At 45.2% G+C, this 13,925-nt stretch overlaps 1 protein-coding gene across 1 annotated transcript in view; it reads right to left on the bottom strand.

Annotated features, from left to right (window-relative positions):
- LOC135900165 (uncharacterized) overlaps positions 1-13,925 on the bottom strand; it is a 291,116-nt gene that overhangs the window by 193,733 nt on the left and 83,458 nt on the right. The window contains exon 2 of the mRNA XM_065429614.2: positions 455-490. Coding sequence (XP_065285686.2) covers positions 455-490 — 36 coding nt within the window. The remainder of the gene's footprint in view (positions 1-454; positions 491-13,925) is intronic.

Raw genomic sequence — 13,925 nt, 5'->3', positions numbered from 1 at the left:
AGAACACGACAATGGCCGGCATTATGGTCGGATCCAACCTGTTCACCTTGCTGACGCGCTCATACATCTTCAACCATTCTTCTACGTCAACGCCTTCGAGGCCGGTTAACTTGCCGGGGTCTTCTGGCTGAGGTAGAGCAACGTACTGGGTAGGCGTAGTCGGCATTGTAGTTGCAGACGTGGTGCCTCCCACTGGAAGCATGGTCCCAGGCTGGCTGAGACGTCCGCTGTGAAACTCCGTGACGAAGAGGCGTACCCCGCGTCTCCACCAAAATATCATGGGTATAAACAATTTACACGGTGTATTTACACGATGCGTGTATATACAGCAGCAGAACCCCGAGAGGCTGTTGCCACTGCGTCGTCTTTACCGGCGACGACTTTGTGCTCTTTTCCACCGTAACAATATATCAGCGGTCAGGATGCTAGATTAAAAGCAAAAAAGTATACTCACTCGCGGTGCGATGTCTGTTCTCGATTCCCTCGTTCTCTGCAAAAGAAAGGAACAGAGCAGAAGTGGTCCTTTACTACAACATCTTTGACAGAACAAGTTTTTCAAACTGACACAAGCTTGCACACTGAAAAAAGAAGGCGCGTTACCATGACTCACATCTGCCGCAGTAATCTAGTGTATATTGAGTCGCACTACACAGCTCGAGCTTCCGGGTTCCATACTGGCGGTGGCGGGCGGACTTCGAGGGGGTGTGAAATGCGAAAGCGCTCGTCTACTTTAAGTTCCCGCTAAAGCACCCCAGCTGCTCGTAGCAATATTTATTCCGGAGTGCCCGACAACAGCGCGCCTCATGATCAAATGTAAGTTTTGGCAAGAATAAACCCAGGAATTTAACGAAGCGTGACTCATAGCATTATCTCGTCTGATACCCACAGCTAACCCAGACGTTTCAGCTTGTATTGCATTCCCAATCACGCTTGCCAAGCACATGGCAGTGGCGATACTGTCGCAATAGCGAAGGTCCTTGTGATTTGCGCAGCACTTAAACAAAAGAGGCACATGAAAAAAGAAATTGCACCGAATGAACAATTACTTTCGCGCTGTACCGCCCCTTTCGCCTCTTTATTTTATTTATTTATATTTTTTGCGCGTACGTTGCACAAATGAAAAGGGGCCTAATGCACAAAGCTTTTCGTTCGCAAGTGCTGTTTTCCATCCGATCATCGCCTTCGTTCATAATATGCCCTACATCACCATTGGCTGGCACGAACGCTTTCAGCCTAGGAAGGTTTCGCTAATGCGGGCCAAGACATATTCGCACCAACTTAAGTTTTCGATCCAGTAGTGAAGACGGCGCGTGTGGCACGTTGTTCATCACTAAAAGGTGAATGAGGCTTCCATTTGTCTAAAAACAATGAAGTATTTGGCGCGTGCGCCCACCCGCCCTAGCTCTTTTCGAGCAGCGAGAGAGTGATAGAACAGGGGAGGAAAGAAAACGAGAGGCCACGCAGACGCTTGTGTGGTTGGTATAATGTAGCGGGGCCGTGAATTACGCGTGGTGATTATTTTCAAGCTTTCCGGAATTTAAAAAAAGAAAGTTCCTCTTGTAGATAATTTAATTTTATTCCTTCGGCTAGGTTATCCAGAGAGGCAGGTATTACTTGCACAAGAAATTGAAACACATATTGTATTAACGGAAAACTTATTATTATATAACTTCCTGATGGTGGCACATAGTAATTAACGAAGAATGACAGAAGTTTTGAGATATGTTCCAACAAAACCGCGAAAGGTACACTTTTCGACTCAATTTTTTTTTATAAAACGCTCTTTTATGCAGTGAAACACAAAATTAACTGGAACATCTGTGTATTTCATCCGACACTTTAGGAAATAATATCTCTAAATTGCTGCAATCTTGGAAATGCATTTCAACTAGACAGCTCTTGCGAACCCACCTCCTACAATTAGTAAAATGCAATATGCGCTGTGATGTAAATAATCAAAACTTAATTAGTGAATTTTGCCCATTAGTTGAAGATGTGTTTCAACCCGTTGTGTCAGTAATGTTCGCCTTTTCAAATGCTTCAACTCAAGGACAAGAAGTATGCTTTTAGCATCACACAATCTTTAAAAATTGCAGAAATTACTAAAATGATCCTCCCGTGTTCTGCTCTTCCGTTGCGACATAGGAAATTTTCTTGAACTTCGTCATATCACTTAGCCATGCGCTACTACGCGGAGTTGCGCATAAATTTTCTTCAGCTTCTCCACCTCTTCTGGAATGTTTCAAAACCACGTGATAAAATAGCGTAAGCTATATTAGATCTGTGTGTGAGTATGTATGTATGTATGTATGTATGTATGTATGTATGTATGTATGTATGTATGTATGTATGTATGTATGTATGTATGTATGTATGTATGTATGTATGTATGTATGTATGTATGTATGTATGTATGTATGTATGTATGTATGTATGTATGTGCGCTGGTGTCAGTGTTTTCTGTATGTGAGGGCGTCATGTGCATGAGTGTGTGGCATTAGTGTAACTTCGTAAAAGTGAAACAGCTCAGTGGCTATGATATTTCACTGCTGAACACCAAGTCCTTGGGCCGACCCTTTCTGCGGCGTCCGCATCCCGAATGAGGTGCAATGCGAAAGCGCCCGTGTACTGTGGATTGGGCGCACGTTAAAGAATCCCATGTGGTTAAAAAGGAATGAGAAGTACTCCACTACTGCAAGCCTCACAATCGGATTCTGGTTTGGGCACGTGAAACCTCTTAAATGCAATCTCTAAAACAGACAAGCGTGCCTGCTTCAAGTATCAGGTTGAGACCGTGGTTTTCATTTCCCCACAGCGCATACGAATGATGTACAAGAACTATTAACAGCAGAACTGCGTTTGAGCAATCAGGGATATAACACGGGACAAATGGAAATTGAAGATCGCTAAATATGTACGCAAATAGACACCCTGTGTAAGAGCAGTCCACGCGCTTCATTGTGATATGCTCGCGATGATTCGTACAACCATTTACATGGAACTGCGTCCTTGCAGATATGATCAGGAGCGTCACACTTGGCAGTAACCGCCTTTCGGTTAATAATTGGAACATACCTATTACGCAAAACGCGAGGCAGTGACTACATAAATGCCAGCAGTTCAATAAAACTAAAGGATAAGCCGGTATCTCCAAAGTGATTTTTACGCTAAATTTGTTTGTATTTAAGGCGCCAGGCAATAGCAATTTTGGACATAATATTAGTGACGACTGCCATTCAATGGAAAGCAGCACTTGCGGAGGAAAAAAAGAAACTTTGTAAATTTCTCCTCAGATTTCACAACACTTGGCTATCTCCATAGGTTAGTTCGTGTTTACCGCGCATAATGTGCTGCACACCAGTGTAGATGGGCCTTCTCCACCCCCAAGTAAATGAAATAATAGGTAAAGCGCCGTGACAGCAGTTACCAACTTTTTCTGTCTCTCTTTAGGTCCGAGTTTGTTTAAGAGGCTGCTTTCTCCTTATATTGCGCTTAGTTTTCTTAGTATAGTTCGTCCACTTTTCCGTTGGTGTGTCCGTGTATGCCTAATTGGAAGGATGAGAGAAGAGAGAGGAAGAAGATCGCAGGCGCTGGCTGCTGCATGTTGTTGGTAATCAGCCATCTCAGCTATTCTGACCGCACTATATGATGCGTTGCCATAAGAGGACGTGGTGCGAAGCGTTAGACGTGAACTGGATGCGATGGCGCCCGCAGCTTTCTATTCGCGTAGCCCTCATGCTACTACATTTTCAGTTCCCCTCGTACAAGCCATCGTTCACCAGGAACTTGGAAATATCGGTTTACAGTCTGTGTGTACTGTCGAACGATCACAGAAATGCTGTCGATGTACAGTCGCGGAAAGAATAAAATGGACCACGGGATCTCCGAAAACGTTCAATTCCCGAGCAGCCTGTAGCAGTCCCCAGTAAAACTGCCCACGACAACGTTGTTAGCATATTCTAGTCGAGGTCCAAAATGTAAATACCAGATTGCGTTGTGAGGTTGCGGAGGTATTCAGCTTTTCTTAGATTTCATGGTCCATAATATTCTGTCCGCGACTGTACGTCTCCAATGATAACCGCGACTGAGACGCCACGCTGGCTTACGTGAGGTTCGCGTATAACTCGTCCCGACATGACACCGCAGGATATTCACCCTTTCATTTCTTGTATGGTCGCAACCCCACGCTGCCGTTTGACACCATCCCCCTTCTATGCCACGTCTTGCAACTGAGTGCGCTCGTGAAGTCATCGATCGTGGTCGCATGGCACGTCAAGTCGCCCAATCTCGTTTTTTAGACTCACCGCATATAGAAAGAACGTCACGACCATTGTCATCACGATGCTAAGTTCGCACCGCGTGTTTGGGTGCTCCTCTGGTCACCATATCCTCGGGTTGGCCTCTCGCAAAAGCTTCTCTCTCGCTACACAGGGCCTTATAAAGCCCTACGCTAAATTAACGATGTCAATTACGAGATTTCGCCGCTGCACTTTGATGCATCCTCAAGTCAGACGCCTGTCGACATCATGCACGTTTTGCGGCCGAAGCTATACTTCGCTCGCAATTCTTCGCCTGCCATGCGCCGAGACCACGCTTCGCCACCCGGGGGTCCTGTTACGGAAGGTTGAGAGAAGATAGAGGAAGAATAAGATCGGAGACGCTGGCTGCTGCGTGTTGTTTGTAGTCAGCCATCTTAGCTGTTCTGACTCATCCTGTATATATATTGTAGATATAGTTTTTATATACTCGCAACATCCCCGCAACAATATTATGCGAACACAGCAGCACTCAAAATGCATCTGCAGAACAACCAAGCACCTGCCAGGAGTCAGACGGGGGTAACAAGATGCGACATCCCTATTGAAGTGCCCCTCCCTTTGAATGTGTTTTCGCAAGGACAACGCTGCTCTGCCGAAGAGCGGCTCTTGAGCGTAGGCCACTGCATTTAAAAGAACAAGCAGTGGTGCAGGCAATGGAACAAAAACTTTGAAACGCTACTTTTTCAAATGGTGAGCTAATGTTTAGGGTAAATCGGCCCTTCGTTTTGTTTGGCGAAATAAAGTGCTTGAATGATTCACAACGTTTGTAATATTCCCTGTATGTGGGAAAGACAGTTGAGGATTTTGAGTAACCAGATGCTCTTTTAGAGTACTTTGTGCTGCACGAAAATACTTTAGGAAATCGGGTACTCGTATAATAGATAGTTTTTTTTAGAATATTGTACATGTAGGAGCAGTATACACAAATGGCATGCCGGTATTTTTATCATGACAAATGGCATGCAGATTTTTTCATAATTTGTACATGTAAACTGCCACATGTAACTCTGTACAGGTAAGCACTGCCACCAATACTAATATCAGTTTCGTACTGCGTAATGAAACGCTATCGAAATAAACTACGACGAGAGCTGCGTACTAATCGTGCGACTTATGTCTCATTATTGCAATAGTTGCTATAAGAACGCTTGAGGATTGACTATGCCACCACCGCCGCCGCAGCGAGGACGATGGACGACGGCCACGGACTCGACGTTGTATAAGTAGCACGCGCGGTGAAGGTTAGAGTCCTCCAGAGGCGTGCAGTGGGTTTTACTGCAAGAAGGACCAAGGGAAGCACTGCGAGACTCCGCTGAATCAGCTCTGCCAGAGCCAGGGTAGCGTTCTGGCTTCCAAATCCAAACTTGTGCTCCGGGAACATCGTTCCGGAGATCTCACGCCAATTAAAAAAGGAAACCAAATCGCTGCCGACGGGCTCAACAGAAGAGTGGTTCCAAAGGTGATCTCAGATGTAAAAGAAGATGTGGGGCGAGCGTGTTGTGTCCATTGCGGAGTACTTGAAGGTGACCACAATGGGGACCACTACGCAAGTATCTGAAATTATTTTTTATTAATTTATTGCACACACTTTCGGGACTGACTTCGTATAAGAATAAATGCTAGCCGATCCTAGTGCTGATCATACTTTTTGCGATGAGGGGCTGGGTGAAGTGCAAGTATGAACGAAAAGCTTTAGGAATTCCGCGCATTGGCCTATAGTAAAAAAAAAAAAGAGGCGCTTACGCTGGAAGTGTTCGAAAAACATAGTCCATCGAATTGTAATGTCGGGCGGGTTATTTGTCGAATTGACTTGACTACGGTAAGAAACACGTCAGAACAAAAAGTTTGTGAATTAGGCCCCTGCTGTTGAACCAATACTCACGGCTAATATCTACATATAATTTCTGCTCCGATATAAGCTATTAGTCTCTAATGTTGCACCAAAAATGCCCACAACATATGTGCATTCTAGAGTCATTCTTTCCAGCGCAACAACGATCACCAACGATGCGCCGTTACGCTCTCGTCTGCAAAACGTAGCGCCGTTCTCAAACTTTCTTCTAGCTATAGGCGAAGCACTCTACGTTCACGCCATCTACGACGAAAGGATCAACGCGATACGTCCCTCATTTGCTCCAAAGGCATAATGTCAAAAGCCCAGTTTATTTTATCCAGAACGAGCAAAATATCATCGTCGACTCAAAAGGCAGCACCACGAAACAAACTAAATAAAGCATACTTTTTTCTCTAACGACCCCGCTACTCTTCCCTCTGCCATCCAATCTTCCTTTGAAGCAGTCGATAATTGAATTTGAACAACGCCTGGCACGAAACATTCGAGGCCGCCGTGGTTCTTGCGGTCGTGCTCGATTCTTTCTGCAAATGTAACAGTCTTTGTGGAACAGCCTGTGCGATTTCTGTTGAGGCATTTTCTTTTATCTAGCCACCGATTCCTACGACAATTTGCTGTAGCAGGTTAACTTTGCTTCCTCATTCGCTGTAAGTCAGGCCTTGTTTTGGAGGGAAGACGGGTGCCTTAAGTTGCATCATTATGACTACTTTTATATGTTTTCTTTTTTTAGATGGAATCGAATACATTTTAGATTCGTCCGCGAGAGATGGATGTACAATTGCAAAAGCAAAATAAAATATTCAAAGTCGGAAGGCAAGAAAAGTAGTTTGTGTATTTTTTGACGAAGTTAACGCTAAAATCGCCTGTAGAAATCCCACTTGGCGCATTTAACACAGGTTGTCTGTGGTCTGAATGTAGCTTTGACATAAATTTTCCAAATATACATCAATAAAGTTGTCTTGTATCATGTCGTAATGCCCCTCTGTTATCACGACACACACACACACACACACACACACACACACACACACACACACACACACACACACACACACACACACACACACACACACACACACACATATATATATATATATATATATATATATATATATATATATATATATATATATATATATATATATATATATATATGTCTTGATAACAGAGGGGCGTTACGACATGATACAAGACGACTTCATTGCTTTATATTTTGAAAATTTATGTCACAGCTGTTCAGACCACAGACAAAATTTAATTGGACAGTTTCCCTAAAATTAGGCACTGACATGCACGTGAAGACCTCCTGTGCAACTAAGTTATGTGGCCAAGGGCACACAGAGTGAGGTCATGATTATCGCTGTCAGCAGTCCAATTAACGAAAATTGAATAATTATCTTTTTATTGACTGCAGTAAGTGTGTATGTTTGTATTGAAAAGTTAAGGCAGTCGTGTTTCTACACAGTTTCACTTGGAAGAATGCTTCTAACATGTCTGTGCTGCGAGATATCTGCCTACGAATTTTATATGCCGTTCGCATGATTACGCATGCAAGAAAGTGAGGATCGCTGCAAAGCTTGTCCCTGATGTGACGAGGCTGTTGCGTGCGGCGTTAAGTCTGACAATGGGGCGGAGGCATAGGCAAGGATTAGAGCTGTTCTCTTTAACAATATCTTTCTAACCTATTTTCTGCTGAATCAGCATTTATTAAGTAGGCGATAAACAATGGTAATGGCGTGCGCCTCGCATGCGGGAATTACGGAGATCAAATCTCAGTGCCACGGGAAATCCACCGATTTTCTTAAACGTAGTTAATCTGAGTTTGTCCAGCCCGTCACTCAGCCTTTTCATAAGGTGTTCTGATCTGGAGAGGGATATATATGCAGATCGTCCCAACTATCGTGTTCTATGGAGGAGGAGGAATAAAGTTTATTTGTGGACAGCAGATTTGAGACCTAGGCGTCTCTGTATTGCCTTGAGTTGGTCTTCCGGTGCACAGCTGACCAACGCGGTCTCCCACTGCTCTCTGGTCTTGTTTATTTTATTCTTTGTGGGTGTCTGAGGACAAGCTCAAACCAAATGTTGTACGTCCACCCTTTCTAGACAAAATCTACATCTATCCGTGTAAAGGCCCCGTTAGTAGGGGTGGTCGGCCACCGGGTTTTAATATCTATCGGTTTGTTAGAGGCGCCATACGGTCCCTTGCCGTCCACTTTGCGAGGAGTGTGCCGGGGGGAATTGGGCCCTTCCCATTTTATAGTTTTTGGTGATCCCGTTAAAGTTGGTCACCCGGTCTCTCTCCGTTCCCAGTATTTGTTGCGTGTCACGTGCTCGGCCCGTCAGTTCTTGAGCCAGGTTGTGCGCTAGTTTGTTCCCGGGAAGGGAGATTGTACGGGTGCCCATATACTGTGAACGTCTCGATCGTCACGGAAGTTGGTTAAAATTTTCAGCACTTCCGGCGTGATTCTTCCTGTTCCATAGTTCTTGGCGGCTGTCTTGGAGTCTGTTACTACGATGTTAGCCTCCGTGGAGGCTATTGCCAGTGCTATGGCAGCCTCCTCCGCCTTCCCTCTTTTTACATTGCGAGTAACTCTGCAGTCACCCTGTAACTCGTACGAACTATCAACATACTTTCTCTATTTGCTTACTCCGCCGCCTCTACATAGACCACGTGCCTGGTACGTCCCCAGCCCGGACAAGAGCTTTCTGTTGCTCAACACGTGCTACATAAAGGTGGTTTCTGAGCGTGAAACAAGCCCACAAATACATGCAAAGCGCCTCGAGCGGCCATTCGCGCTGCAATCTTGCGGGTATTCGGGGCCTTCTTTCACGTTCGGAAAACCCTTTTTGGCAGCACGTATTTTGCAAGAGAAATTTGTATCAGGAGTTTTTCCCGCTCACGCTGCTCTACAATTTTCTCATTGACATATTTCATCTAAATATAATATTGGAGAAGTTGATTAAATATGTACTACTAATTATGTAATTAGGCGGCATCAAAAAGCAATCTGAGGATATCCAAGCGACGGCAAACAAAACAAGATTGGTTCTGTCCAGCTACGTGGCATTTGCACAGAGTGTTGGGACATCCAGTGTATAGATGTGAAAGGTCTCTGGGAGCCCTTCGTCCGACCACAACAATACTGAAATAGCCGAACATCCATCGCTGTGGTATAAGGCAGATGGTGGGTCGCAGACAAGGTAGATGCCGGCAAAATAGGTAGAAGCGGTGCTCCCGTCCGTTAGCCCATGAACCCATGCGAAGCTCCATCCAACTATGGGTCCAACCAGGTACAGGCATGGTAAGAGAATTCGTTGGGTCAGGGGAGATGTTCTGCATTGCAGACCCCGCTGGGTACCTATAGCAAAAATACGCTGCAAGCAAGCATTTGTATTTCACGGGCATTTGAACGCTCGGGAAGGACACCCACGTTTTGTGAAATAACCGATATGGGACCCGCCAGCGTTCGGTTTAGGCGCAGCCGTGGTCTAGAAAGTTAGCGGCCGCCTCGTATGCGGTACGTGCTGGGTTCGAATTCTTGTGGCAGCGGAAACGGGCCAGTTCTTTTATTGGTAGCGATCCCCCCTTCCCCGGCCTGCTGCTCCGCTACTTTTTAAAGTTCGCATATCGAAAGGGCGCCCTTACAGTGTAGGCGTGGCGTCTGGGCTTCCATTTTGGAATCACAGACGGCTTTGTTGAAGAGCATTCCTGTGGCCGTGAGAGGCTTTCTACAACCGCCACCGGGCACCTACAGGTGAAATAGGCACGTGCACGCTCTTGGCCAGGTGCTCGGCCATTACTGGACCTCAGCGCTTAGAAATGGGCGTACCTCCCCAACCCGAGGGCCTCTCCACCTAACAGGAGCATTGGTACGTCACGTGGGAAATTGTCGCTATGGGAATAGCCCAGACGCTCAATTCATTGAAATATCACGTTGTGCTCATAAGGCGTTCGACGTGCTTTCAAGGCGCATGTTGCTCTCCCAAGCTTATGCACTCTGAGGAAAGCCAAATACCAGGTCGTAGGACGCTTGTTCGCGTTTTAACAAGAGCGTGCAGTCGTCAACTTTCTTGAGTAGAGGTGGAATGCTGAGTGGAGCAATGGAGGAACGTTCTGAAATTATGGAGTACGTGTCCGAACATGCAGAGCTTGAAATTTTTGCGATGTCATTGAGATTGTTGTTAAAATAATTTTTAATAAATTGATATATTTGTTTAATTATTTCAGTACTTCTTTATTTTGCAGGATAATGCCAAGCATACTTCGTTCACGATAACTGGAGGAGATTCACTTCTATACGGTGTCTTCGTTGCAGAAGAGCAGCATGATTCAGCTTATACAAAAAAACTGTAACTCTACATGCATGCAAAGTGAAAAACACAGAAATATCTGAAGTTTAACGATATATGAAAAAAGAAATTCTTTATTTACGTCAAGTTGTCACTCACCGAAATCATCCTATTTATCGTTTGTCTTTTTATTACCTCGTGCGTGCCTGTTTCTTCAGATTGCGGTATCCATCCGACTACCCTTTAGGCTAACGAGACCTCGATGTCGCCGTTAGCTGTAATCCGTTCGGCGATTCCCCAACCCGCGCCTCGGATTTCGCCTTATTAACGTCGTTTCCTGCACTTCCTTCATTGCCCTATATTTTTCTCATCGCGGAAAAATATAGCGTGCTGCATTGTTCTGGCAGTGCATGCTATGTGTGGGTATTGACACGGCAGCGTAGTTCTCATCTATAATCATTATCGCTTGGCAACAAATTGCCCAGTGACAGCCCAAAAAGGATCCACATTGCCACCGCACATGTCATTTATCTATCTCTGGCTCATCCCATCCTGAGAAAACGCATTTGTGGTTCAGGTTTTCCTTATCTGGACTGCTAGCCGTGTCTGTTCCGTGCGGAAGGTCGGTTTCAAGTTACGAAGGCGTGTTTTCGACAGTCGAACAAGCTTGAGCCTTTACTTGAAAGCCGCAGGCACTACACTTAACAGAACGGCTCCTACAAGTTTCATGGTATTGTTTTGACAATAAATATTTATACGAATATTATTACTTTTTGTGCAGAAAATGCTGTTTCACTTACAAAGCTCTACAAGCCGGTACATTTCTACTCTCCTATAAGTGGGTTTCTAGTGCAGGCTACCGGCTTTGAAATTTCACAACGGGCACCCTGTAGGAGGCAACGTTTTATAGAAAGTTCGTACAGTCGAGAACGAACGCAGCGCCGCACCTCAGTGGCCTTGCGTGTGCCATCCGTTTAGGGAAGTGGAATACACTGGAGTTCACACTAGCCGCGGCGCTTACACGCCACGGAACCACGAATGAATTGACAACTTTTACGTGCTTTTACTCGGCGAAGAGAAGCGTTACCAATTGGCGTCTGTGTGGCCGGCGTCTTCTTAATTCCTGTATTGATGGCGGATAGCGCAAATTCTGACACAAGTGGCATAGAAAAAACCGTACGACACCCTGTGCGTCTGCTCATCACACGAAGATGAGAGGGCTGGCTTTCGCATGGTTTTAGGGCAACTAGGTGACAGGCCTTTCACAGAAGAGAAGGCCCTGAGGCGAGTTACTTCGTGCGTACACGATATGCAGAGACCCGAATTCGCTGCTGAGTATCGTGTGATACATCAGCCAGTTTATGTGTGCACTTGCGATGAACGGAACCGCGAACACTTCACACTGTGTGTGTGTGGGGGGGGTGGGGGGGGGGGGGGCATTACGTGAACTTTTCTGCTCCTTTTCATCCTTCAGTGCCCTTCGCCCCTTTCACATTGCAGGCTAGCAAAACCGGGCTCAGCCTGATTAACCCACATGCCTTTGCGTTATCACTTATTTCTCCTATTACCTGAATAACATTAAAGATGTATCATAACAGAGCTAGACACTCATCTCAAGATAGTATTATTTGATGATGGGGTATTATGTATTTGTAAAGTGAGCATAATAAGTAAGGATTTCTCATTACGTAGAACTTCCTGCTGGAAATTAAAGTAGGCGGAATGCTTAATTGTATTTTCTCATGGCAGTCATAGAGGAGTTTTTGTTTATGTTTAATTTATGGTAGGAATCGACATGCTCGTTTGTGTCTTCAATTCTACGGTGTCGACTAAGCGATCATTGTGCGAGCAGCTTTTCCACGTCTTTTTTACACGTGGCTTTCAAAGCATTTAATAGCGCAAGCAAATAATGCGGCCATTTTTATCGCAGATTTGTGCTCTCACCAAGGGCTGTTTTTCGTAACTTTTACTTTTACTTTCAATTATCTTGTTTATTGTTCATATGTTTTCCGCCCACGGATTTGTCGTTATCGCCATGAATGACCACTCGGCCAGACTGCTGATAAGGAAAGAAGAGTAACAGTGAATTAAAACGAAGCGATACACCTGCCCAACAACGTTCTTTTTTCATAGTGTCTTCAGTGTTGATGTGCACGAGTTTTTTAGCGTACCAATGCCAAACGAGAATACCATACAGGGTAAATGGGCGTAACAGTTCGCTATATCGAATTCATCGCGGCGCAATAGCTTTAAGTTATTTCTTCTTTGGGCACATTGTATTCGGGCTAGAAAGCTTGGCAACGTAAAACTGAAGTTCTAAGATGCTGCCTGGCGTGGCCTTTTTCCTAGAGTGCAGAATAACCATGGTGATGACGATGGCAACAAAAATGTCGACGATGATGATGATTATGAGGACGATGATGAAGACAACGGCTATTATTCTACAAGCTCGACTGCATGAGCGAGTTGGTTTGACAAAAATTTTCCGTGACATAAGGTTGGTTCACGTGATCGAAGTGTTCAGTATTTGGCACATCAGTGTTCAAGAGCGATTGATGTTTATGCATATAGCACGAGCTCACGGCCACTCATCGCACTGGCTTAGCGGCTCAGACATTGTCCTCGGTGGCCTAATTATATTCAGGGTGTATTTAAAGAAATGGAGGAAGCTTAGGCTTGGCCTTGAAGAGTGGAACGCGATAGCGCTCAAAGATCCCCACCTCCTGCTTGTCACGCTTCCCGGCAAACGCAGCTTTCTTGCACATGCGTGGAGGTGAGCGCGATGGTGTTGCAGCAAGGAGCCGAGCGGTCCTCACCACTCTATGAATCATAGAAGCGCTGGAAAGAGGGTATGTATGTGAGTTTCCGCGTAATAGAATCATGTTTTGTGGTATATTCAAATTAAACTCTGAGGCTATCATGGATGTAGGTTGTGTTTAGGTGGTGACGATTTTTCTGACGCATTTTACGTTGAGGAATTCAGTTAGTTCAGTAACGCCTCTGCGCCACGCGGAGGGACGGCGTGGTTGTGGTTCGGAATGAATTTTCGCGAAACGACGTCCTACGCCGACAACGGCTTTCTTTTTCTTGCCACATGGGGCGCTGAGCGTTATCGCATTATTTGAACCACGGAAAAAGCGCCCGTGATTTACATGACCTCATATAGCCATAATTTCTTCTGGGTACTCTATTTTGGCGTCTTTCAGGGTGCCACAACAGACCAGCCATCGAAAGAGAAGGATTACTCGTATCCTAAATGCGTTAATATGCACGTAGAGCTGCGCTGATCGATCACCGATTGATCTTCTTATACTGGCGACATTTGAATGCGAAGTGCTTGAACATCACAGTGAATGCGCAAATAAGAGAGCAACAAAGCTAGAAAAAAAATCTGGTGCCCGTCATAACGTTCGTGCAGCGAAACTTCTACAGCTTGGCTCAGAAGCGCTGCCAATCGATATATA

The sequence above is a fragment of the Dermacentor albipictus genome, chromosome 4, assembly GCF_038994185.2.
Source record: "Dermacentor albipictus isolate Rhodes 1998 colony chromosome 4, USDA_Dalb.pri_finalv2, whole genome shotgun sequence".
NCBI classification, from domain to species: Eukaryota; Metazoa; Arthropoda; class Arachnida; order Ixodida; family Ixodidae; genus Dermacentor; species Dermacentor albipictus.
Note: the sequence above shows the minus strand (reverse complement) of the source record. Positions and strands in the feature narration are given on the sequence as shown.